The sequence below is a fragment of the Brachyistius frenatus genome, unplaced genomic scaffold (assembly GCF_029030835.1).
Source record: "Brachyistius frenatus isolate BFR_SWC_R1_liver_20210118 unplaced genomic scaffold, ASM2903083v1 Contig_13, whole genome shotgun sequence".
NCBI lineage: Eukaryota > Metazoa > Chordata > Actinopteri > Embiotocidae > Brachyistius > Brachyistius frenatus.
In genome coordinates this window covers 1,604,716-1,629,147 of record NW_027210612.1, presented here as the reverse complement: position 1 = coordinate 1,629,147, position 24,432 = coordinate 1,604,716, and the positions used below count along the sequence as shown (strand labels likewise).

General features: G+C 41.1%; 4 protein-coding genes across 4 annotated transcripts; 3 read left to right on the top strand and 1 right to left on the bottom strand.

Annotated features, from left to right (window-relative positions):
- Positions 1 to 1,525: 1,525 nt before the first annotated feature.
- Positions 1,526 to 8,456, bottom strand: eif4ebp2 (eukaryotic translation initiation factor 4E binding protein 2). The gene is made up of 3 exons (XM_069692706.1): positions 8,099 to 8,456; positions 6,287 to 6,466; positions 1,526 to 3,921 (listed from the first exon to the last, which is right to left on the bottom strand). Exons 1-3 carry the CDS (start codon positions 8,229 to 8,231, stop codon positions 3,890 to 3,892), a joined length of 345 nt encoding a protein of 114 aa, XP_069548807.1. The 5' UTR covers positions 8,232 to 8,456; the 3' UTR covers positions 1,526 to 3,889.
- Positions 8,457 to 8,772: 316 nt separating this feature from the next.
- ppa1b (inorganic pyrophosphatase 1b) lies at positions 8,773 to 12,388 on the top strand. Its single transcript, XM_069692704.1, has 11 exons — positions 8,773 to 8,929; positions 9,674 to 9,738; positions 10,181 to 10,234; positions 10,492 to 10,611; positions 10,715 to 10,801; positions 10,956 to 11,082; positions 11,189 to 11,316; positions 11,510 to 11,595; positions 11,738 to 11,813; positions 11,903 to 11,942; positions 12,037 to 12,388. The coding sequence occupies exons 1-11, from the start codon at positions 8,869 to 8,871 to the stop codon at positions 12,066 to 12,068; spliced, it is 876 nt and encodes a 291-aa protein (XP_069548805.1). The 5' UTR covers positions 8,773 to 8,868; the 3' UTR covers positions 12,069 to 12,388.
- A 975-nt stretch (positions 12,389 to 13,363) lies between these two features.
- On the top strand, positions 13,364 to 18,347 carry sar1ab (secretion associated, Ras related GTPase 1Ab). Its single transcript, XM_069692703.1, has 7 exons — positions 13,364 to 13,444; positions 15,233 to 15,303; positions 15,723 to 15,842; positions 15,941 to 16,006; positions 16,106 to 16,209; positions 16,323 to 16,454; positions 17,085 to 18,347. Exons 2-7 carry the CDS (start codon positions 15,246 to 15,248, stop codon positions 17,199 to 17,201), a joined length of 597 nt encoding a protein of 198 aa, XP_069548804.1. The 5' UTR covers positions 13,364 to 13,444; positions 15,233 to 15,245; the 3' UTR covers positions 17,202 to 18,347.
- Positions 18,348 to 18,669: 322 nt separating this feature from the next.
- Positions 18,670 to 22,014, top strand: tysnd1 (trypsin like peroxisomal matrix peptidase 1). Its single transcript, XM_069692702.1, has 4 exons — positions 18,670 to 20,343; positions 20,827 to 20,957; positions 21,089 to 21,274; positions 21,465 to 22,014. Exons 1-4 carry the CDS (start codon positions 19,229 to 19,231, stop codon positions 21,665 to 21,667), a joined length of 1,635 nt encoding a protein of 544 aa, XP_069548803.1. The 5' UTR covers positions 18,670 to 19,228; the 3' UTR covers positions 21,668 to 22,014.
- Positions 22,015 to 24,432: the final 2,418 nt, after the last annotated feature.

The window sequence follows — 24,432 nt, the reverse complement described above, 5'->3', positions numbered from 1 at the left end:
CTCTTTTGGACTTTTTTTTGTTTGTTGTTGTTGACCTTTGGTTTGGTAGTATGACTGCACGCACAAACACGAGGGGCTTACCCTTAGAGGGACTTGCCTTAGGAGGTCTCGCCCTCCATGAACCATGTGGCCTACTCTTAAAAGGATTTGCCTTAGGAGGTCTCGCCCTCCATGAACCATGTGGCTTACTCTTAAAAGGATTTGCCTTAGGAGGTCTTGCCCTCTGTGAACTACATGGCTTACCCTTACAGGGATTTGCACTGTGTGGCTTGTTAAGGGGACTTGCTGTCTGTAAACTGTAAACCATGTGAGATATGTGAGTGGGGGCTTGAGCCTGCGTCCTCATGGGGTTGTTTCCAGCCTGGTGCTGGTGTCGTAGACCGCTGGACTATCTTCGGCACCAGATAATATATTGCGGCAGGAGAAAGTGTTTCAAGGAGTTCACTCAGAGCTTCCAGCGACTCAACCGACAGTCTGGTTAACTCAACAGGTAAAAGATTCTACTTCACCAAGGTTGCTATTAATGGTTCAGGTTCCACCTCGGCCTGTTGATGGTGATTCAACTTTTAGTGAAGTTGAAACGTTTGGGGAAATTGAAAAAGTTTTGCATACACTACACATTACAGGAAGATATTTAATATCACTGCAGACCCCCTTGAAAACACGTATATCTACTATCCAATTTTGGTCGCATTTGAAGGAATATTTATTGACGGTGGAGTTGTAGGTTGCAGTGAGCTTGAGACCATATTTTACATTTATGTCACTAATCATGGGTGTTTACCTTGAAACGGTGATTATGTAGATCTTCCGTTTTGTCAGGTTGAATGTGTGTGTGAAGTATCCACATCTAAGAACTTGGAGCTTCTTTACAGCAACATCTGTATTTTATGCATTATCTACTGTCATGGCTAAAACAGTAGATGAAGCCAATTCTCATAGAATCAGCTTTATTGGCCAAACATGTGAACACATACAGAGTTTAACGGGTTTTTATTTTGTCTCTCAGTGAAATTTACACCCTACTGTAATTTAGTAGCCATACAGTAAAATAACAAAGCTTAACAAAGTCAAGTCAAATCAATTTTATCGCTATATCACAAATCATGGATGTAAACTGTAGCCTGACTGGTTGGCAGAGGCATTAAACTGCAAGTCAGTAACTGTAGTTAGTTAATTCACATGCATTAGGCTGTAATCGAGATCACAGCAGTTGGTGGCCTGAGGAAACAGTATACCATGAATGAGAAAATTCATGTGAGAAAGAAACCAAAATGCTTACAGAGACTTTATTTTTAGTTATTGAGTACTTGTGATGTGACTTTTCAGATGTGGAAAAAGAGCTCCACTCTCTTGCACGGCATGATGACTCATGCCGTGCAAGAGAGTGGAGCTGATGTGTTACTGAGGAGCATTGTGTTAAAAACATGGGAGAAAGGTAAGACTCTTGCAGAGACACAATAATGGGCCTAAAGTATCTGAAATAGTAACATAAAACAGAGACAATTAAAAACACAAAATCATATTTTCTTTTTTATGGAATTTTATTGATCTTGCAGCAACAGTGTCCACTGGCATTGGAGTTTCATTTAAAATAAAGTTATTTAAAATTGTAACAGAAGGGTACAGTAAGACGTATACCATTTGTAATTTGTTTCAAATCTCTTTCAACACATAATGTTAAGCCCTCATTGTCAAACCGAACGGATTTGAAATATAAATCTGCCATCTGATTTACAATGCCGTAATATAAAGACTTTTATCGCCAAAAAATGTGCAATGCAAACTGGGTTCAAGCAACCCCCTCGATGTATTCGTCACCAAACTTGGCCAGAGTTAATTACAAAGCCAAAAAGGTTAAAAAAAAAAAAAAAAATCTTTGATAGACATCATTCAGTGGTTCCAGTCATACAGAGAAAAAAAACTTCAACGAAAAACAGGAACTTCATGGTGATTCATTTAACAAGTTTAGAGCAGCTACTCGTACAGCGTACAATTAGCAGACAAGATTGTGGTGGAAGAAAATTGTTATTGGGTCAAAATAATTATGTGGCGCTCTCACCACGTTTCCATCTGAATTTCAGAATGACCCGAACACCATCACACTTCACAGCTGTTTTGAGGAAGGAAATTATGTAGAAAATAAAACATAATTTTTTTTTTTTTTTTGCTCAATTGCCAAGTACAATGTTACCTGTTCAACGTTACAGTGAAAAAATAAACATCTGTTGGAAAGTACAAATTGATGACAACGAACCTAGTTTTAGTTACTGCATTTCATGTAAAGTAAGGCATGGGCGGGCATGACGCTTGAGGAGAATAAGGTAATGTAAAACGGATTAAGGACACTGGGGACAGATTAGTAGATTAAGGGACAGCATCTATCAAGCCTGGCGCAAACAATGGTTTCTGGTTCTTTTCCACCTAGAACAAATTCCGAAGGCTTGACAGTGCTTATTCCCCAAACAAATACCCTCAATACTAAGAACTGTATTCAAAAAATAAAATGCATATAAAACATCTAGATTATTTCAAGTTTTTCAAAACTCCTCTTGTATCTCACCCAAAAATTAACATCGGGATATTAAAACCATTTTCACGTTGATCTGGCCAGGATGTTCAAAAACGCCGGCAATGCTGCCGAGTATTAGATTGTTAAAATTCTGAACATGAGGCTCCTGCCAGCACAACAAGTAAGTTAAAGTGTTTTTCTTGGCAGAGCAGAAATGTGTAAATAAAATTCATAGCGAGGTCATGGCCGTGATGAATCCATTATACTTGGTAGCGTTACACTGGGCTGACATTTAAATGAAAAGCTGGTTTTAAATTTCCAGATTTCTAATTAGCATTTATGCAACAGTGGGAAATACAATCATTTGATGACTACAAAACAGTTCAATCGCAGCCTAAAATTCATTTTAAAAATACACGTTTTCCCCTGAAAACTGGGAACTCTTGCGGGCTTGTGTTGGTAATGGAAACTTAAAATCTTGGAATGGCATGAAATCTTCACCTAACTGGGAAATATAAACAACACAGCATCCCTTTATATACCGTCACTGAAAACTAAACGGTCCAACTCATAATAGATTGCGGAGCTTTTCAAGTAGTTCCAAAAACCAAACGGGGGAAAAAAACAACACAAAACCACTTAAATAACATGCTTACAGGGGTCTTCAAAACCAAAGACTGTGATGAATATCAAAGCTTTTGACTGATTCTAAGGCCAGCACTAGAAATGACCACTTCACTCTGTCCCAACCGGTCGAGGCAGATGGCCGCCCACCCCCTGAGCCTGGTTCTGTCGGAGGTTTCTTCCTGTTAAGAGGGAGTTTTTCCTTCCCTCTGTTGGATGTTTTTCTCCCTTAAAGAGGAGGGGTTTTTTTTTGTTTTTTTTCCCCTCCTAGCTTATGTGGGAATTGTTGAATTGTTGGGTTTCTCTGTATAATATTGTAAAGTCTTGCTGTAAGGACTTTAATGTGTTAAGTGCCATGAAATAACCCGTGTTGTGATTTGGCGCTATATAAATAAAGTTGAATTGAATTGAATTAATGGATCATGGCTCACAGAAAGCTGTAAAATGAGCACTGAAGTCTGATAACTGGACAATTTGTCTGGGTGAAAAATATTGAGGCCCAGCTCCCTTGCTCTGTGGTTCTTGATTTGAACTGGTAACCATGGAAATCTATTCAAATAAAACTAGTTTCCAGAGTTGGCCACACTGTACCTGTATGTATGATATATTGAATCCCCATGGTTTTACACACATTACATCCAGCAGTGAGACAAAGAGCTAAAGATGAGGGCTCACGAAATTGGTTTCTACAAGCCAAGCCTCTGGCACGCGTGATGCCAGGTCATTTCCTTGTGCTGGTGTGGTTCCAGTCGGTTAGATGTCCATTTCAAACTGAGAGTCATCACCTTGAAAGCAAAACAAAACCAAAAAGAAACGGTATTGAGACACATCTGTAGTGAAGGACGTTTTTCCCTCTTTCAGGTTGATCTCTGCAGTGACCATGACTCAATGGTCTAAATTCCTTATTAGGTGAAGCTGACTTGTCTTCTGCCGTTGCCATAGAAACCCCCCGGACATGTGGATATCATGTACCCAATGCCTCCCGGAAATATAATAAACATTGTAAGCAAGCTCGGCCTTGTGGCGAGCCCGGCACACGTTTAACTCGGGTGCAGAGACGAATGCTGTCAGAGACGAACTGCTAACATGTGCTGACTGCATCTACTTTATTTCACTCTTCTTTATCGAGTGTCTTTAAATTATTTTTTTGAATTACACAACAAGGGTTGAGGCTTCTTCCAGCACACGCTAACTAGCTCCAGGATTTCCTTCACGACTGGGTTGATGTATTCTTACACGGTTACTATGTGGTGTTATGACACGAAGAACAAAATGTACTACTTTTTGTGTGGATGTCCAATCAAGTGTTGATAGGAAATGTTGTCAATTGTGGAACTGTATTCCTCAATAAATTCTGTATCTCTGGGAAGCAGCTGCAAGAACTGTCGTTCTCCAGCACCGTTATTTGACGTGTACAGTGACATTGTCAGTGGCCCGGAAGAACCACAGGTTAATTTAGCTGCCTCGGCCACCAGGGGGCGCTCTACATGCAGCACCAGGAGAAAACCTTGTCCTCTTTTCTTGTACTGCACTGCAACTAGTTTCCAACAGCAAAAATGGCATCCCAGAATAGGAGTGCAGAGGATAAAATGGACTAAGATACATTTTACAGTGTTTCAGCAGACTCTGATATTCAGCATGTATGACATGAACCGGAGTACACAGCTGAAGAAACGAAGCGGAGAGAAGTTAATGCTGTGGCTACATTAGATATACAGGAGAGAACATCCAGAGACTGAACTTCAGACAGCAAACAGCGACTGGTGGAGCTTTTGCTCAAACTGACATGCAATGCCAGCAGAAACAGAATCATTCGGCTGCAATGAATTTCAGAGAGGGCTTTTTTTTTTTTTTTTTGGATTGCTGTCACTAACACTGACTGAGAGAGTCAGACATTATAATGCTTGAAAGTTTTACTCCTCACTTGGACTGAGATGGAGACCATTTTTCAAGATACCAAATATAAAGGTAGGTAGGTAGGTATATACTTTATTAATCCCCAAGGGGAAATTTTTTAAACTGGAAAAGACAAGTAAAACCAGCAGGACCGTATTTTTGTCACCTAATAAAATGTCCCAATTTCAATTCAACCCCGACACCTCCCACTCCATGACGGAGCGCACATCAGTGTGAGTCACACTAGCGGCTGTGGAGGATCTCTTAGTTTAGGAGGAGTGTATAAATTCACCGGCAAGCTTTGGGACGCCCTCACCTTTCTCCAACAGAAACAGGAAATCTTTTTACTGAAAATATTTCATAAATATATTATAATTAACCAAACATTTATCTGAAAGATCATTTTATACACTGTTGAGAACGATGTAGGAGTACGGGCAATGACATGACGCACATTTATACATAGTAAGCTTGTGAAAGGGAAAATTTTTTATTAACTTTTTTTTATTTTTATTATCTTTTTTTTGTGGCCATTCTTAATCTGACTAGATTCTTGTTTTGTTTTTTTCTCCACAGCTCCTGAAAACACATTCCCTCGGGTACACAACGGCGTGTTTCCAAAATTTGATGTAACTTCTAATTCCGTCATGTGTCCAGGAAAATAGTTAATCTAATGTCTGTTTGACTGACTACCCTGTGGACATAACTCACATTTGGAGGATTAGTCTTGGACTGAAAAGCGGCGCTGCACTTTTTGGGAGTTTAGCTTGGGAGCCTGCAGCGATACAGACTTGGTGTTTGAGGGCTTCATAACCCACTTCCAGTTAAGGGCAATTGGTTTGGAGTGACACATAGTGGTGGCGGACCCTCCATGTGTACGGAGTGAGAGTGTATAGATTGGAATTGGGCCTCTGTTTTGTCGTGTGAAGCAGGGTGGTGATGCACGGCAACATTGAACTAGCAGTTTTTGTGCTCGGAATAGCTGCTGACGTTACAATATACGTACAAGGAACTTCCTAATCAATAACCACCTGCTTTCCTGTCTTTTACATGTAAGCACGACCAGCGAAGCTCCACTAGCAGGAAAACTCAGGAATTGATTCCGTCAGTTGAGCACATTTACGGACAACATGGGAGTGGACATCCACATAAAAAGTGCAAAATGTTCCCTTTAAGAAACAATAAAGGCTGACTGTACAAATGAAACATATCCTATGACATGAATGGTTACTCGTTCCATACTACAAGTCTTACCGGTTAGGGGCTTCCCATCATGGTTTTTGATGTGGTTGTTGGCTTCATTCTTCTGGTTCTCACTCAGGACATGTTGGCTTGTCACTCCGGGGATGACAGGCAGGCGAGCTGGGGGAGTCTGGGCAATGGGAGAATTACGCCTGTCCAGCAAGAACTTCCGGTCATAGATGATCCGGGTTCCTGCAACAGGACACAGCAAGTTTTTGTTACCGAGGCCTTTTTTTTTTTTTTTAAAGAACTATCTGACATGGTTGCAATCAAATGTGTGTGAGTCCAAATCTGGCCTTTATCCAAACGGCCTTGATTTGATTCACCCTGTCTACAAGCATCTACCTGCCTTCAAACAAATAGTCTTTAGAAAAACACACCTATCCCTGTCAGCTCCAGTTTATTTGCATATCTATTTTTGCACACGTTTCTGTTGGGAAAAAGTCAAAAACTGGCCAAACTTCTACAGTACAATCAAAAGACACTTTAAATTTCTTTCCAGTCAGAAATCAGCCTACCTTGTACAGATTTTTGCCTCTAAATGATTATGGTGAACCTCTGTCTTGATAACATTGCTGGCATCAGAGGTCTCTTTGTTTATTTTTTGGTTTTACAGTAAACCTTTTGACTTCATGTCACTTCATGACAGGAAAACACGGTCGGAACTAATAACATTAATAACGATTATGTAATTTTTTTTATGCAGCAATACATTTTATGAGCAACACCTGTGTGACAGACCAAAATGCCTGCTCTGAATAAGGTCTTTTCATATATAATATTTTCACATTACTCCCTGCAATTGCTCTATCACCGTCAGAAACCACAGCTAGAAAAAAAAAATACAAATCTAAATATTCTCAAATTGTGTATTTGATGTACAGTAGAGCCGAAATGATTGAGTGACATAAGAAAAACAATTAATTGCATCAGTGATGATGAACGTTAAAAAAAAAAAAAATCAAATGTCTTGCTATTCCTATGCACGTCGGGCACACAATGTGGCGGTTACACAACACAGTGCTGCACTTCCTTATTTGCCTATATTCACTGGAATGAATCATACATCTGGCAGAGGTCCAGCAACGTGATACATAGCTGATGCACATCGTTTTTTTTTTTTGTTGTAAACTACCGATTGTCAAAATACCGCTCGACATAACTACCAAATAAACAGTTTCACCTTCTGTAAATACAGTAACAGCTGAACAATGAATTATTGCACCACCTGCTGCAGGGACAGCGGAGCACTTTCTCCAAAAGACTCCTCCAGCTCCGCTGTCACAAGGACAAATACAGGAGATCATTCCTGCCGACCGCAATAAGACTGTACAATAACTCACCTCCGGCAAAATCCATCACACAACAATAACACTGTTGTCTGTGTTCTTGGTTGTTGTATATAATATATATAGATATATACTCTACTGTATATACTGTGCATTTTATATTTTATATTTTCACTGCCATTTTACTGCTATTTTATTGCTTTCTATTATTCTATTACTATCTTATTGCTTCCTGTATGCTGCTGTAGCGAAAAAAAAAATTCCTCTCGGGGATTAATAAAGTAACTACCTAACCCAACCGAACCTATCACAAGCGCTGCGCTGCAAACCGGCCAATCAGGCAGCATGTAGAGGCAACAGGGGCGGGGCTAAGCTTTGTTTTTGTTTTGATCGGGATGACAAGGCAGCCTAGGCCACACTGACAGGAACAATTAAAGGTTAGCTGACAGCACAAGCAGCACACAAAGCTAATTATCGTCCATTTTGTTAAAAAAAAAAAAAAAAATAGGATATAGAAGATGGGACATCAACTTACCTCCAGGAGTGGTAGAGAATAAAGTGCCTCCAGGGGTGGTACAATAGTCATGAGGTAGCTGCGTTGTGTCGTTGATCAACACCGTCCTGGTCGGGATGGCCCTGCTCTCGCTAAACTGACGACTGCTCGACATTTTCAGCGCCGATTCGGTGACAAATCCAGCAGCTGCAGAAAAATCGGGGTGTTTATTTCCCGACGGACGGTGGAAACCCGGGCCGTTCCCCACTCTCTTATATCTTCCCCCCAAAAGCTTTCTTGTCTCTCCTTTCGTCCTCCCAGCCGTCAGCACCGTCCCCTCCCTCAAAAGCAAGGCAGGAAGCACGACAAGCTGCGGGGCGGATGTGACGACGGCGAAGCGGACCGTCACTGAAGTCGGCTCACTTTCTGCACCGTCTCAAAACATGTTGTGAATACTTTGTTTGTGTGGTCGTTCAGACCCTCTGCAGGATGAATGTACAATTGTTGTCGACTCTGTACGTGACAAAATATGCCTAATACTTTAATAAAACCAGATGACAACATGTGCCGTAACTTTACCGTTCATCATGTGTTTTGTTTTTTAACCGTGGTTTTATATACAATCAAGACGTTCTTCTTGTTCACGTAGAACGTAATGCATCTATTAATGCTCTTTCCGATAGCCCGTGAAGGCATCATTGGCAAAACTGCGCACGCGCGGTGCCCTTTAGGACGTTACACTAAGGCAGCCAGCTCAGTCGCTTTATTCCGCCGCCATCCTTCATCCCAGAATCACACACCTGAATATAAACATGAGCTTCACAGTGGAAGAGAGGGGAAACCCAAACTCCTTGAGCTACCGTTTGTTTTTCAGTGAGTAAAAAGAAATATAATGAAATAAGTTTTGTCTTTGTTTGCCTCTTTGAGGACTCTCCTCGTACGACCGGCCAGCTGCAACCTCCCACGTGTCACTTATTCATTCTTGCTGATTTATACCATGTTCAGCTGTAATTTTTGTACTTGCATTGTTAATGTGCGTGTTGTTTGGATATTCACGAGGTTTCCTTTTGAGTCATTTAAGTTGCGCCGACCAGTTGCGCCGGTTTTTGCCTCGTCACACCTCGAATGATGTGAATCTGACAAATGGTATATTTCATTATAACAGTGTTCTTGCCTGAACTTGATCGAAGGAAGTCGATTATTATGGAAATTCTCGAAGGGTGATTGAACACGTCATCCAGCTTTAAAATAATAAAAGGTTTGAGTTGGTGAGACAACGCCCTCTTTGATTATAACAAGTATTGAGTGTTGCTTGTCCTCATGTAGTAACATTATCACAATTTCGTAGTGTTGCTTCCTTTTTAGTGTATAGTTTTTAAAGATGAATTCAAGTCTCGGATCTGTCGGAATATGTTAAAGTTGCTGTACAGACAAAAATACAGGAAGCATATTCTATGCAGTGCTTTCGACAAGTGAAAGTACAAAGGGCTGAAAACCTGTGCGATCAGGATTGTTTCTTCCTGGTAGAGCTCACTCAGCTGTTGATCGAACAGTTAAAACGGCAACTTGTATCTGCCTGCCATATTAATACATGTTTTCAATCTGACTCTCTTACAGAAAATGCTGAAGGAAAGTACATCTCCCCATTTCATGACATACCAATCTATGCTGATGAGAGTCAGGTAAGGAAGCACCTGTCACCTTTACCTTATTAAATATATATTCTTTAAAATTACTTTTTGGTTAAATCCCACCTGCAGTTCTGCCACAAATACTTGTAGCTACAGTATCTCAATTACTTTGACATGGATTGCATTAGGTAGTACTCTCCAGAATAGTAAGGCCATTGTCTATTTGCAAGGCAATGACCTTTACTCTGTATTTTGTCAGTGCTGTGTCAATATCCCTTGTGATTGCAGCAGATTATCTATGATCTTATCTTCATGAAACAGTTCATCTTATTTGTGTTTTACCCAAAGTAATTGCTGATTAAGAGCTATAATGTAGCTCCTTATTCATATAATGATGATGTGGTTTCAAATTTTGTCTCTGTGTGTACAGTTATGTACAAATGTAAATTTTAAGTAATTTAAAGATGTTCAGACAGATTGTTCTCTCTTATAGAACATCTTTCACATGGTGGTTGAAGTACCAAGATGGACCAATGCAAAGATGGAGGTAAGACTATTTTTCTGATCTTTGAGCATCAGTTTTTTGGATTAGATTTTTGCAGCTTTGACTTTAGCTTTTGTCAGTTTTCATACACCTGTGTCTATAATAATGTCTTAATTTCGTAAACCCACATCCGTGTCATGATATAATCAATGTGAATGTAATATGTATTTAGGTATACATGTCTTTTTGACATGATTGATAACTGGTATTTTAGCACTGATTGGCTCTTTAATCGTAACAGCATTACTATTGTCTTTTAGATCGCTACTAAAGACCTCTTGAACCCAATCAAGCAAGATATAAAGAAGGGAAAGCTGCGTTATGTGGCCAATATTTTCCCACACAAGGGCTACATATGGAACTACGGAGCCATTCCTCAGGTCAGTATGTTGTCTGAGACACTGTGTGCATAGGTCATTTGTTTTAATGCTGATCAATAGGAAACGTTGAGTAGATTCATTTAATTCTGCTGTCATGTTTTAGACATGGGAAGATCCAGCACACAAAGATGGAGACACTGGCTGCTGTGGTGACAATGATCCCATTGATGTCTGTGAAATCGGCAGTAAGGTACAATACTGGCTGAGGATTTTACAGCCTGAACTATATGTTTTTTACATTATGTCACCCGGAAAGAGTCAAAGTCATGCACGATTTTGATGTTTGTACAGATTCCTATCATACAAAATGACACTGCTGATGCAAACTGAAATGTCGTGTCCAGGTGTGCTCCCGTGGGGAGATAGTCAAAGTAAAGGTACTCGGGATCCTGGCCATGATCGATGAGGGTGAAACTGATTGGAAAGTGATCGCAATCAATGTGGAGGATCCTGAAGCAAACGACTTGAACAGTAAGCACCTCCGTTTACTCGAGCCCCTTTTTGTCTGTTTGAGTTTTTCTGCCATGCTGCATCAGTCGTATTACTAACTTGTTTTGTTGTTCCTGTTGATGTTCAGACATCAGTGATGTTCAGCGCCTGAAACCCGGTTTTCTGGAGGCCACTGTCGATTGGTTCAGGAAGTACAAAGTGCCAGATGGGAAACCAGAGAACCGGTTTGCCTTCAATGAGGAATTCAAAGACAAGGTCTCCACCCAACATACCTCATTTAGTCATTATTAGACTATAAATAGATGCATCTTATAAGTTGCCTTGCTGCCTGTCAAACAGTGAACCTGCCATGCAAGAAAATTCAGTTTTGTCAAGTTCATAGGAAAACCTGAATGAGAATTACAATATAATTAATCGTGAAAACCATACTTTCAACTTTATGTTTCAGGACTTTGCCATTGAAGTAATCAAGAGCACTCACAAGTTCTGGAAAGCCCTCATTTCCCAACAGGCAAATGCTGGCGAACTAAACTGGTAAACACTGCCTCTCTTGCTGCAGTGACTTTAGCTGAAACACTTTTTGCTTTTAGAACAAATGTACTTTCAGATGCAAAAAAATATCTTGATTACAAATGATTGTATTTAATATAAATGTCTATTTTGTTAAACGAAACAGCAAAAACACGTGTGTCTCCGCCAGTGACAGCCTGTGCTGCTGCTCAGCAGACGAGGCTAAAGCTGCTGTTGGCGAGGTAAGTACGAATTTCTTTACATTTTGCCACATAACATCAGATATTTCAACACAAGGCCTTTTTTAACTCATGTTTTTTTCTATTTTCAGACATGTCCTTGTGGAAAGGAAGAGCCTATCCCCTCATCAGGTAGTCTGCCTTTAAATATTCCTGCCAGATTACTGACTTCCTCCTGAACTTGCCTGATCTGATGTGAGACTGATGGTCATGTTTTCATTTGCAGTTGATAAGTGGTTCTACCCTGAGAAGAAGTAATCCAGGAGCTGTTTGGATTGGATCAGAAGAAAAGGCTCTTACTTGAAGTTGACCGTACACTATAGGACCCAAAAGGATGACGGGATGGTTCGGTCGGGGTCAGCTGTTTCCCTGTAGATGGAGAAATACTGATGGTGGTTTGATACTGTAGAAGAGAAAAGTTCATGTGTACTTGTGTCTTGACCAACAAATTTTCACTTATTTAACAAAGATCTCTTTGGAGATGTGCTGTTATGAATACATTACAGATACTGTGCCTAGTAGATACTTGTGCCCTGTATGAAACTGAACTGCTTTAATAAAACTTCTCTGTTAAATTATCAACGTGTCAATTTAATCACTGGAGGTGTTGGAGTGAGAAGGGAAAAGAAGTGACATTTGCTTTATCTTCATTAACAGTTTATGCCAAACTGAACTTCTCTCTGTCATAATGCTGCCACCTAGTGTTTATTGTCCCCCATTTGTTTTATTTTTTAAGTGTACAGTAATGCAGTATCTTTTCATGTATACATGTTTTAGAGTAATTGAAATGTGCATTAGGCCTCAACACCAGATTTGTTTTCTATAAGTACATACTGTGCTGTCAGTCAAGTGTGCCTGCTTGTGGTAAAAATGTAGGTTTTGGGGACAAAAAAAGAAGAGGAGCAAAAAAAGGGAATGGCAGAGAGATTTCCAGATATGTTAAAGAACAGAGTTATAACATTCCTATTTGTTGCTACTCTACTTTATGTAAAGAGTATAGAGCAAAAGTTGTAAAGTAATAAAGGAAGGGAATGTGTATATATATATATATATATATATGTATATATATATATGTATGTGCATATGTATATATATATGTGTGTGTGTGCGTATATGTATATGTGTATATACATACATATGTATATATATATACACATATACATATATATATACACATATATATATATACATACGTATATACATACACACACACACATATATATATACACATATACATATATATATATATACATATATATATATACACATACAACATATATACATATATATATATACATACAACTTATACATATATATATATATATATACATATATATATATATATAGGAGATATATCACATCCACAAACTTTGAGGAGAGTTTGTCAGTGGAATAAATATTACGCTAAAATTTTTTTTACTTCTTTTATTTTGTTAGGAATGAATTGATATGGAGGAAATAAGCCAGGTTGTTTTCAATTTCACTGTCGAAATATTCCTCCGCTCGCACGTTATTAGCCGTCGTCGTGACGTACTTCCGGTTAACTGTCAAAATTGCAGGCTGCATGTCAGTCGACGGGACAGACTAAGAGCAAAAACCAACGGACGAGGAGTTCACTGATTCGGAAGAACAAGGTAAGACCACAAATGTTGTTTTAAGTTGTCTTTCTTTTAGTTTCCACATGTCTATTTAATTCAGCTTTTTTTTGAAGCCCGCTCTTGATATCATAAAGTTTTAATTTGGTCCGTCTGGACTTGTTTGCGCACTCATGTTGTTTACTTAATTTGTTTACGTCTGTAACAGCTGATGTCTGTCAGCACCAGCTACACACGAGAAGCCGACCGTGGCGGTAACCGTGAAATCACTAGAACAATTATTTCCGAGCAGCTCAGTTTGGTGTCGTGTGGCCTGCTGGCTTTTCGTGTGTTATTCACGTATATTCGTTAAGGAGTACTGATTTAACCGGCTGCTATTTCTGACATTTTGGAGAGTTGGCTTAGCAGAACTGAGTAGCATTATCTTACAGTTTTTAATCAATACATGTAGAAATTAAATGCCACACTTTATACACAGAATTTGGTGTTTACAAGTGACCCACACAAAACACTCTATGATAAAGTAATCAACCAATGGGTAATTTCCCCCCCCCTGAGTCACTGGAGGCTTCAGTATTCCCCACGATTAGCCCATGAAGTTCACAGAGAGTGACAGGTGTTTGTGAGTCAGGGAGAGAAGCAGGGGCTGACGACCAAGATCAAGTGTCCTTGCCACAACCTGTCATAAAAATAGTCAGAGGAAGATCAGCGTAACAGCTCTCAGATCAAACCAGCATCTAAAAAGGCTGTTTGTTTCCCCGTCCTAGTGATGGGACGTACATTTATTCAAAAACGCTGTCCTGAACGTACGTGTACTTTACTTGAGCATTTGTCTTTAATGCTACTTTCACTTTACTGCATTTCAGAAGGAAATATTGTCGTTTCTCCTCCACCACATCTCTTTGATACAGGCCGATGTGAAGTTGCTTTTAAGACGGTTACATATGACGAGCTTTTAAAATACAACACATTGTTAAAAAAATTAAAACAAGTGGTTTTCAACCTGTTTGTCTTCTGATGCCTTACAAACAGCAGTGAATAGTCGGGGTCACATTTCACATGTCTATGGGTTGTTAACATTTTCACCAAATAATGTTTTTCCCCTCTAAACCTCTTCCATAGTTTCGTTCCCTTCCAAATGTTGAAATGATCCAACATCTCACCAAAAATCTAAGATTACAGTAAAATATGAAAAAAAATAAAAAATGTGTGTATCAGAACTTCAAACTAGCTTCATCTGCAAGAGCTACAACAGTGACATACTGCTTACACACTGGTGTGTTGAGTTTAATAATATAATGAGTCAGATAATATATCAGTCAGAGGGATCAAACCAATACTTTTACTTTATTCTTTAATAACATCTTTGATGTACTTTTCACTTTAGTGGGACTTTTCACGCGGGACTTTTACTTGTAATAGAGTATTATTACTTTGCTGTATTGGTACGCTTACTTCATAAAGAATCTGAATACATCTTCCACCACTGCTTAGTTTACCTCCTTTCCTTTTGTACTTTAAAACTTGTGATCACACAGAGCTTACACATACCAACAGAGTAATCCAGGGTCAGGAATAATAACTTACAATGAGCCTCAGTGCTTGATTCTACAACGCAGCGGTGTCCTTTTGCAACAGTATTATAGACTCTGTTCTGTTACGTGCAACATGTTTTCATTTACTCGTGTCTTTAAAGGAGCGATAGGTGGCTTGGTTCATGTCTGACAGTTACTTGAACATGACAGAACACTGACTGATACATTATATGCATCACTGTGTTCCTCCTTCATGTGTCATGATAAATCATTTCAGTTTTCTGTATTTCAGGTAGTCGAGAGAAATGTCTTTTATATTTGATTGGATCTACAGGGGCTTCAGCAGCGTCTTGCAACTACTAGGTACCGTACATAAATATCAGTACCGTCCAACCGAAAACAGCACGAAATATTTGTCTGACGAATTGAATTACCGTTTATGATATTAGTTCAGAAAACACATAGCAAAGCTGCAAACCTTTTGTAAACAGTAAAAATGTAATTTTTTTTTTTTTTTTGTCAGAACAAATAGCCAAATGATCTTTTAAATCATTAGAGATGTATTTTCCTTTTACATTTTGGGTATATTTCACCAATTCCAGCCGAAATACTCACAACACACAATTTTAATTTGGTTTTATCCGTATTTGTGAAAACAAAACATACCAATCAATGTGAAGAAATTTGACATAATTATTATTCTATGAAGCATTCCAACTTGCCCATCCTGAAATTACATAAAAGGAAAACTATTTTGTGTCTGTGGTTCTTTCTGTCATCAGGGTTGTACAAGAAGACGGGCAAGCTGATTTTCCTTGGACTCGACAATGCCGGAAAAACAACGCTCCTGCACATGCTCCGAGACGACAGGCTAGGACAGCACGTGCCGACGCTATACCCAAGTACATTCAGCAATTTGATACGTTGTCCGTTCAGCGATCAGCCTTGCGTTTCTTGCTTCAAAACGAATCTAAAGTCAGTGCTTCTCCTCTGTCCTCAGCATCTGAGGAGCTGAACATAGCTGGGATGACCTTCACGACGTTTGACCTCGGAGGTCACACACAAGGTGGGAGTCAGGAATGTGCCGCTCGACCTTAATATTGTGTCGTAGAAATTTGTATTCATGCACTTGCAACAGTGTCACATCAATACTGAAATCCCACAGCACGAAGGATCTGGAAGAATTACTTCCCAGCCATAAACGCTATCGTCTACATTGTGGATTGCGCTGATCATGAGCGACTAATAGAGGCAAAAATTGAACTGGATGTGAGTTCATTATATTCATTCTAGATTAACACAAAAAAAAAAAACAGTTGTTTATAGTTTTTACTGATTGGAATGATCTGTTCGATCAATATATGACATCTTCTTGTTTGTAGGCTCTGTTGACAGATGAAACCATTTCAAACATCCCAGTTCTCATCCTGGGGAATAAAATAGACCGTCCAGAGGCCATCAGTGAGGATGCACTCAGAGGATTATTTGGGCTTCAAGGACATACAACTGGAAAGGTAATAAACAAATGTGGTAGAAACAACAACACATCACATCCTGACTTTGCTTTAATGACTTCAATAAACAGTGCGTTTGTGTGAATGCTGCTTGGTCATCCAAAGACGTTTTTACTGCATAGTAACAGTGAGGTAAAGGCACTTCACAGGTGTCAAAAGGCCAGATTTTTACTCTTCTATTCCTTCTGATACAAAGTTAAGTTGTCACTCCTAATTCAAATCTGAGTTACGTAGGGCAGCTGTAAAGTGTGCGTAGGTCACCACTAGTCATGACAAACCTAGCGGCAGTGGTGGGGCAATATTGTCGAGCAACATTTGGCACATTACTGGTGTTATGCAAAGTTGTCAACATTAGTGTAAATCTTGTTCACTACCTGCTGGTTTTTTTTGTGACAAAAGAGGAAAGAGACTTAAAGGATGGAGGATGCAACAGAAAGACCTGTTTTAGGGATCCATGTCACAAGTCAGGCGCCAGCTCTACACATATCACGCTGTGCTCCACGGTGTGTTGTATATGCAGGATGTTTTAAGATTTGAGGATATTGGTTGTATACAGAACAAATATTTTGAAACAGGTGGGTTGTGAATTAAAAGCCGTATCTCTGGATGTGTATTTTTGTTTCCTTTCAGGGCACAGTGTCACTGAAGGAGCTGAATTTGAGGCCGATGGAGGTGTTCATGTGTAGCGTGCTGAAGAGACAGGGATACGGAGACGGTTTCCGCTGGCTATCACAGTATATTGACTGATTCGCCTTCTTTAAATAGCCGTGCTGTCTGTGCACACAAAGAGATGTTCCACACAAAACTACCTGCAGTATACGGATACTTTATTTAATCTATTATATGTAGGACTTTGACTGCCAGTATAAAATACGTTTGAAGTCGTGTTTTTGTATTACTATACCTTGTATTCTTCATGCGTTCAAAGAAACCTGCGTCACATCAGTCGCACCACAGCAAGTCAAAGATAAGTTAGGAATCACGAGTATATTTTATTCAGACTGAGTGTGGAGAATAATGCTGTGTTTTTTTTTTTGCTTTACTTAAAAGTCTGCAGGGAATTCTGTCTGCCAAGTAGAACATGCCATCGCTGTGAACCGATTTCTGACCCAGGTTTATTTTGGGCTGCCGGTGTTGATTTACAGTGAAGGTCAGTTTAGTTAACACCGTAGGCTCGGAGTTACTCTTCCTTGATCATGGTTGAAGCCTTTGTGTTTTTTTGCACACAAAAAACATTATTAATCAGATTTCTTTTCGACTGATGGGAAACTTAAAAAGTACCATCAATTGTTTCCAAGAACAGAAAAGTTTTTTTCTTGAAAGTGCAGCAAAAAAATGCGGTGCCTCATTTGTTAATAGTAGCCTGACACTGACAGTTCTCCTTGTTACGTGCTTTCTTTAATCAATGAAAGGTTTACAACTACAGCCAATTATATGAATGTGACCACAAGTGCATTTACTGACTGTTTTTGCCACGGTGGGCTTTTTTTTGATACTACACAGTGTTGAATAATTGCAGTACATGATAACTGTATCAGCACAGCCAGGTGATGTAACAAAACTCATGCTCATCTGCAGAGAGGATGCCAAACTACCTGTTGTCATGGTGGGTAATTGCTGTGAAATGACTTGAGTACTTTGTGATTAGTTGCTGCTCACGACATGCGGTGATATTATGAGAGTACTTGGGTGGTGCTTAAAAATAGGGTGTGCAAAACTTATGCATGGATTTATATTGCAATATTATACATTGTTTTGTGTATAAGATCTTATTTATATTTCATAAAATCGCATTGCCTTGTGTTACATAAAAGCACCTGTTAGATAAGGTAGGTTCTATTCTTATTGGACGAGACGTGTTCAGTTTTAGCATAATAAATATTTTTGACAATCCTTTAAACTTTGTTTTGTCATTATTATTTATTTGCTTAGTATGCGTGTATCGTTCTGCACATATATACTATATGTCTTCTCATGAACCAACTGTTTTTTTTTCGTTGTTGTTGCTTTTTTCTAGTTATTTGTTCAGTTTGATGACATATTCTATCTGGTTTCAGAGAGCTTTCTTTTCTGTAACATTTTGCTCCCGAGAGAAACTGTTCTGCTTTCTGCTTTTGAATAGCGATTTGTTTTACACTTGCACGGAGCAGCAAATGCCACAATTCTGGGTTATTATCCAAACTATGACTTTAAAAAAGTTCTGAGACTGTTTGTACTCACTACCCTTCTGCCAGATGACCCATGGGACATTAGGTGACAACCTCACGTGTGCGCTGAATGGGGACTCCAGTCTGCAAAACAGAGGGTGTTTCGACCACTAATTACATACGCAATCACGTACATCCAAAAGGATTGCCATAACATTTTGGTGTGAATTTATCACGAAGATACATGTAACAAAACAGAAAAAGTCCAACGGTACGGGACGCGCCGTACAGTAAAACGAGCCACTACCGTCGCGGCCTCTCGTTCCCCATTGGCTGGGGAGCTGTCCCACAATTTACATTCTAACCAATCACGTGGACCAACGAGACACAACTAGGAAGTGAAATCAAATAGAAGTTACGACATACAGCCGTGAAGAATGTTTGCGATAAAAGAATAGTTTAAAGTTGGGGAGTTTACATGTCACCGGATGACGGACGCCTGTGTCCTTGTCTCACCGCCGGTGTGTCGTTAGGTTTAACGCGCGGCTTCTTCCGCGGGGTTGTTTTTTTCCCAGCGTGTTAAAGTTTTGCCGGACCCCGTTAGACTCGACCCGCTCCGCAAACAGCATGGAGTTAAAGGCGGTCGAGAGGTGTTGCTGCGTCGTCAAGGTGTCGGAGGCGCTTTCGGCGAAGAAACCCGCGAGCTGCAGCGGGGTCGTCGTCCACCCTCACACCGGAACCATTATATGCACCGGCCTCCCGTTCTCGCGCTTTCTCGCCGACGAAGAGCTCCGCTCCTCGGACCGCGGGTTCCTGACGCCGCGCAGCTTCAGCGACGGACTTCAAATCCGCGTGGCCTTTCCGGCCCGGCGAGACTCGGACTCCGACCGGAGCGCGCGGGGAGAGGCGTTCGCGCGGTCCGGACGCGAACCGACGCGGCGGCGGCGGCGGGAGGTCGCGGCCGAGTTGCTGATGCTGGTGAACTGCGAGGAGTTCAAACGGGCTTTCCTGGCCGTTTTCCGAGAGGCTGACCAGTGGCGTTTCCATGGTGATGGCGAGGACGACGAGCTGATCGGAGATTCCCGCTACCTGAGCTGGTTCGCGGTGCTCAAGGCGGCGGTGGACGACGGCGGCGGCGGCGGCCCGGATTCAGGTGCCATCCCTTGGCGGAGCAGCTCGACTCTCCAGAAAGGCCACCCGGTCGTCGCGTGCGGCTCACCTTTTGGCTCGCTCTGCCCGGATCTCTTCATCAGCACCCTGAGCAGAGGGATCGTCAGTAACCTCGCCGGGGAGGACAACGCCGTGATCCTCACGGACGCCCGCTGCCTGCCGGGCACGGAGGGCGGAGGGTTGTTTGCGGCGAAAGGCACGGACGACGTGCGTCTCGTCGGGCTCATCGTCTCTCCGTTCGGCTGGAAGGCGAATGAGTGGATCGGCCTCAGCCTCGTCTGCTCCGTCCACTCCATCTTCGGGAACGTCGTCCGCTGCGCGAGCGCTCAAGAGCCGCTCCGGGAGGCGGGGCTCCGTCCGGGGGAGGCGGGGCTCCGTCCGGGGGAGGCGGGGCTCCACATGCTGACCGCAGCACACGGGTCGAAAGCCGTGGAGTACCCCACTGTGTGCTTTGTGGACAGCGGGCAGCTCTGGGGCTCGGGGGTTGCCGTCAGCTCGCAGCTGGTCGTGACTTGCCGGCACGTGGTCAACGGGAGGTCTACGGTCACCCTGAAGTTCCACCACCGGGACAGGTGACGGCAGCACGTTTATTATCCCAAAACACCTTCAAGCGAAGGCGGCCAGGTATTCCCGAAAACACATCCGCTGTACTTAATGGGATTTCATTTGGAGGGGGGAGGAAAAAAAAAAAAAAAAATCACCCAAAGAAAACGTGATAAATAAATCTCTCCACAGGACTTCTACCTCCGTCTCCTGTAAGTTATCTCGCATGAGTGACGCGGCACGAAGGCTCAGTCACAGACATAAAAAGTAAACTTCACCCTTGCTTCATATGTGAATCGACACTGTATGTTTTTATGCTGTAGATGAGTTTGTACTTTTAATGTCACGACCACCAACTAAGTCCACCAGAGGGGAGGCTCAGGCAGCCGATAGTTAAAGACACCTGTGTGGGTTCAGGGCCTTTTCACAAGCTTTAATGCCTCCGAATGAACGGTGCAGAATATGTTGTTCTAATGTTTGCTCTTTTATTTGTGCCGATTTCTGTTCCACAGAGTCCACAATATCATTGGCGATGTCCTGTTTTCCACTAAAGCATCTTCCCCCTATGATCTGGCTCTGGTAGAGCTCAGACTCTCCGTCCCTGAAGCCGCGGTCCCTCGGATGTCGCAGACTTTCAATCCAGGTTGGATTTCAATCTTGTTTGGCAGAAAGAGTTGAATTACTTTTTTTTTTTTTGCATCATATTCGGTGCCAGAGGAGAACTCTGTTTCTGGCCGAGAGAGCTCGCGTTCAGCTTGGTTTCTCTGCTTTCAGGTGAACCCGTCGTCGTGGTGGGATACGGGGGGCTGGGTCGGCACTGCGGTCCGTCCGTGACCTCTGGCGTCCTCTCCAAGGCCATTAGTTTGAATTGCCAGCCCGTCATGCTCCAGACCACTTGTGCAGTACAAGCAGGGACCAGCGGGGGTGCCGTGGTGCAGAAACACACAGGAGAGCTGCTGGGTAAGGGAACGAATGTGGCCACGAAACCACGTACTCCTTCTGAACAGCGGGGGGCACACGATGACCAATGAAAACACCCGTTACCCACACCGTGTCGAGAAAAGGCAGCTCTGCGTATGAGAGCGCTTCGTCCGCTCTGCCGTATTTGCAATTTTTAAGAGGATGTCTTGATTATTTCCTGTTTTTGCAGGTATCGTGTCCAGCAACACAAAGGACTTGGCTTCTCGAGTGACCTACCCGCACCTCAACTTCAGCATCCCAGTGACTGTTTTCCAGAAATTGTTGCAGCACTTTGACCAGACAAGAGATGTGAATGTGTTCAGGGAGCTGGACACCACAGAAAAAGGAGTCAGGCGGGTGTGGAGGCTACAAGGTGCTCAAAGCAAACTATAGCTAAGGACTCCTGCACTTTGAGATACATTAGTCACATTAAATAAAAATGGATTATGTGCAAAATTATATTAGATAATCAAGTGGATATTACGTGCAATTTTTTTTTTTTTTTAAACAAAACTGGTATTTTCAATAACAACTATACATATATACACTTCAGTTTGTTACAAACGGACACTCAGTCGCTGATCTGATGGAGTAAATGCAACTAAAACATCCCAGAATCATCCAGTAAACTGTGAAATATTTAAGAGACCACTTAAGGTTAATAACCATGTTAATATTACATTAATACCTGTTGTAATGGTTTTATTGTTTTGCAATGTAATTAAACGAATACAAGTTTATTCGGGTAACATTCAGTGTACGCTGGGTATGTTTTGTGTCACAAATTTACCCACATTATTACAATTAGTATACCAAAGGATCTTAAATAGAGCTAGAAGACTGAAGACAGTAGTTTTATTTACCCATTTTTCTCACTCGCGGATAAAAAAAAAAAAAAAAAAAGTTTGAAATCTAACATCTGATCCCAACTTCTTTTGCAGTTACAGCATCAAAGAAAAACACCTTTTTTTTTTTTTGAAAGCGTGTGTTGAGATTTACACCTGCTTCTGGTACATGTGGTTTGTTTTCACCAAGCAGCAGGAATATTCAGCATAATAAGCTGACAGGCTGCTGAGAATGATTGGTCCCTTTGGGTAAGCCAGAGGACGGCTGTCGGTATCAGGTATTCAGACATCTGTTGGCAGGCACTCGCAGCCAACAACGTTGGAGGTTTCGCCCACTGGGACGTTACTGGTACTGATTTCCATTATCCCAGAAATGCGAAACTGAGAAATGACATTTCAGAGGATCGGTTACTGTCAATTTTTACAACGCCGAGACAAGTTTTCTGGGCCTCAACTCCTGAGGATGTACACAACATACTGAAAGGTTTCTATTTCACCGTTCCCAGACTGAGTAGTTCACAGCGGAGAGGCTCGAGCAATATCCCGAGGAGGCCGGTGGAAGTGCTGAAACGCAGACCTGGGTCCGTATCTCATTTCTGCTGCTTTCCCATACCTATAAGCGTCACTTCACCGCAGAAAGAGGTAAGGCAAGAGTAGACGCACGCCGACAAGAGCAGCTCCTCAGAGAATAGTTCCCACAGAGTGGAGATTTATGGATTTGAGTGTTTTTTTTAATTTCTTTTAAAGATCTCCAAAAATGCGCATCATCGTATATTATAATGTTTGTCCTTGATATTCAAGTTGGTTTAAAACTTTTTTTTGAGCAGATGGCTGAAAAATTCAAGTCACTTCATCTAAAATCTGTCACATCACCCCAACTAAACCACACTTAGGTTTGACTGTACTTGTCTGCGCATTTATCACGGAAATTACTTGAAGGAAATTTTTGCGAGATGACCGTCACGCATTTGATCACAGAAGATGCGGTTACTTGAGTCTTACCACTAGGCCTATATCAGCTGATATTATCTGAAAAAAAAAAGGGTTATCACTATGCGTGCTGACATATTTCAGTCTGGACTTACGGCACAAAAAAAAAAAAAAAAAAAAAAGTTTTTGTTGTTGTTTTGTTTCAACATAATATTTTTTTTGTTAAGAATCCCTTACATTTGTCATTAAATTTGACATTACATTCTTCCTTAAGAAGAAATCACTTTGGTCGTCCCTTTACTTTTCAGGCAGTGGCCTTTTATCAAGTCAAAATTTCACTTTGTTCAACTCTTCGTCCATTCAAATTTTTAATACCCATGTGCTGTGCTTCGTGTTAAGAGCTAACTAGACCATTTTTCACACACTTAATAAAAGCTAAAGTGTGGTCAACGTGGTTAACCCGCTACACCGGCATGTTACTTCTGTTATTGTGATCATGTTAGCGTGGTGATGTTGGCGTTTCATTCGAAGGACAGCGACAGAAGTACACACATGCGCATACCTCATCTCCTGTATTGCCCTCCACATTGTCCGCCGTATTACATCCGGGTCCCGCCAGTTCAAAAAAAAGCAGAAAATGCAGGACTGTTGTTTTTTTTTCTTTTTTTTTCTTCTACTTGGCAGTGTGCAGTGGTTTCCAAACTTTTTCATCCACACCACCGCTCGTGTTCAAATGGGTTTAAAAGACCATACTGTTAGGGTAACGATTTCACCAGTTCGTTTACTAACTGCCAACGATTTCACCTTGTTTAGCTCGGATGTTGGCTTACAAATTCGGTTTTCAATCCGTGCTTTTCCCGAACAATCTCCACCTGGTTTATCCAGACTGTTCGCCGACTGCTTCATCTTGTTCACCGATACTTTTTGGCGAACAGTCTCAATTCTTAATCTATGCTTTTAGATAACACTTTCAAATGTTAATCCATACTGGGAGCTAATCAATTCCCTCCTATTTATCAATATTGTCAGCTAAGAATTTCCACTGCTAGCCATACTTTTAGCAAATATATATATATTAAACTTTATTTAAATGTTTAGCCATCTGCTTCAACTGTTTATGCATTATTTTTACCCAACAATTTTATTTGTTCATCCGTACTGCAAACTAACAATTTCAACTCTTACCCCATATTTTCAATCATTATCTTTAGGCTGTCCATTTCTATTGCTTATCCGTTATTTTTTTAATAAACCCCCCCCCCCCCAGCTTTTCTGCTCAAACCTTTTATGTCATTTATTTCATTGAATTGTTATTTGTATGTTTTCAGAATAATTTAGGCAACCCCCTTCCCGGTTGGGAACCGCAGTTCTAAAGAAAGAGAC

Coding starts and splice junctions, on each gene's coding strand:
- ppa1b (XM_069692704.1), top strand. CDS start 8,869: ATGAGCTTCACAGTGGAAGAGAGGGGAAACCCAAACTCCTTGAGCTAC. Junction 11,083..11,188: donor TGAAGCAAACGACTTGAACA/GTAAGCACCTCC, acceptor GTTGATGTTCAG/ACATCAGTGATGTTCAGCGC. Junction 11,943..12,036: donor AGAGCCTATCCCCTCATCAG/GTAGTCTGCCTT, acceptor TTTCATTTGCAG/TTGATAAGTGGTTCTACCCT.
- tysnd1 (XM_069692702.1), top strand. CDS start 19,229: ATGGAGTTAAAGGCGGTCGAGAGGTGTTGCTGCGTCGTCAAGGTGTCG. Junction 20,344..20,826: donor AAGTTCCACCACCGGGACAG/GTGACGGCAGCA, acceptor TCTGTTCCACAG/AGTCCACAATATCATTGGCG. Junction 21,275..21,464: donor ACACACAGGAGAGCTGCTGG/GTAAGGGAACGA, acceptor CTGTTTTTGCAG/GTATCGTGTCCAGCAACACA.
- eif4ebp2 (XM_069692706.1), bottom strand. CDS start 8,231: ATGTCGAGCAGTCGTCAGTTTAGCGAGAGCAGGGCCATCCCGACCAGG. Junction 6,467..8,098: donor ATTCTCTACCACTCCTGGAG/GTAAGTTGATGT, acceptor GTCCTGTTGCAG/GAACCCGGATCATCTATGAC. Junction 3,922..6,286: donor TGATGGGAAGCCCCTAACCG/GTAAGACTTGTA, acceptor TTTGCTTTCAAG/GTGATGACTCTCAGTTTGAA.
- sar1ab (XM_069692703.1), top strand. CDS start 15,246: ATGTCTTTTATATTTGATTGGATCTACAGGGGCTTCAGCAGCGTCTTG. Junction 16,007..16,105: donor CCTCGGAGGTCACACACAAG/GTGGGAGTCAGG, acceptor GAAATCCCACAG/CACGAAGGATCTGGAAGAAT. Junction 16,210..16,322: donor AGGCAAAAATTGAACTGGAT/GTGAGTTCATTA, acceptor TCTTGTTTGTAG/GCTCTGTTGACAGATGAAAC.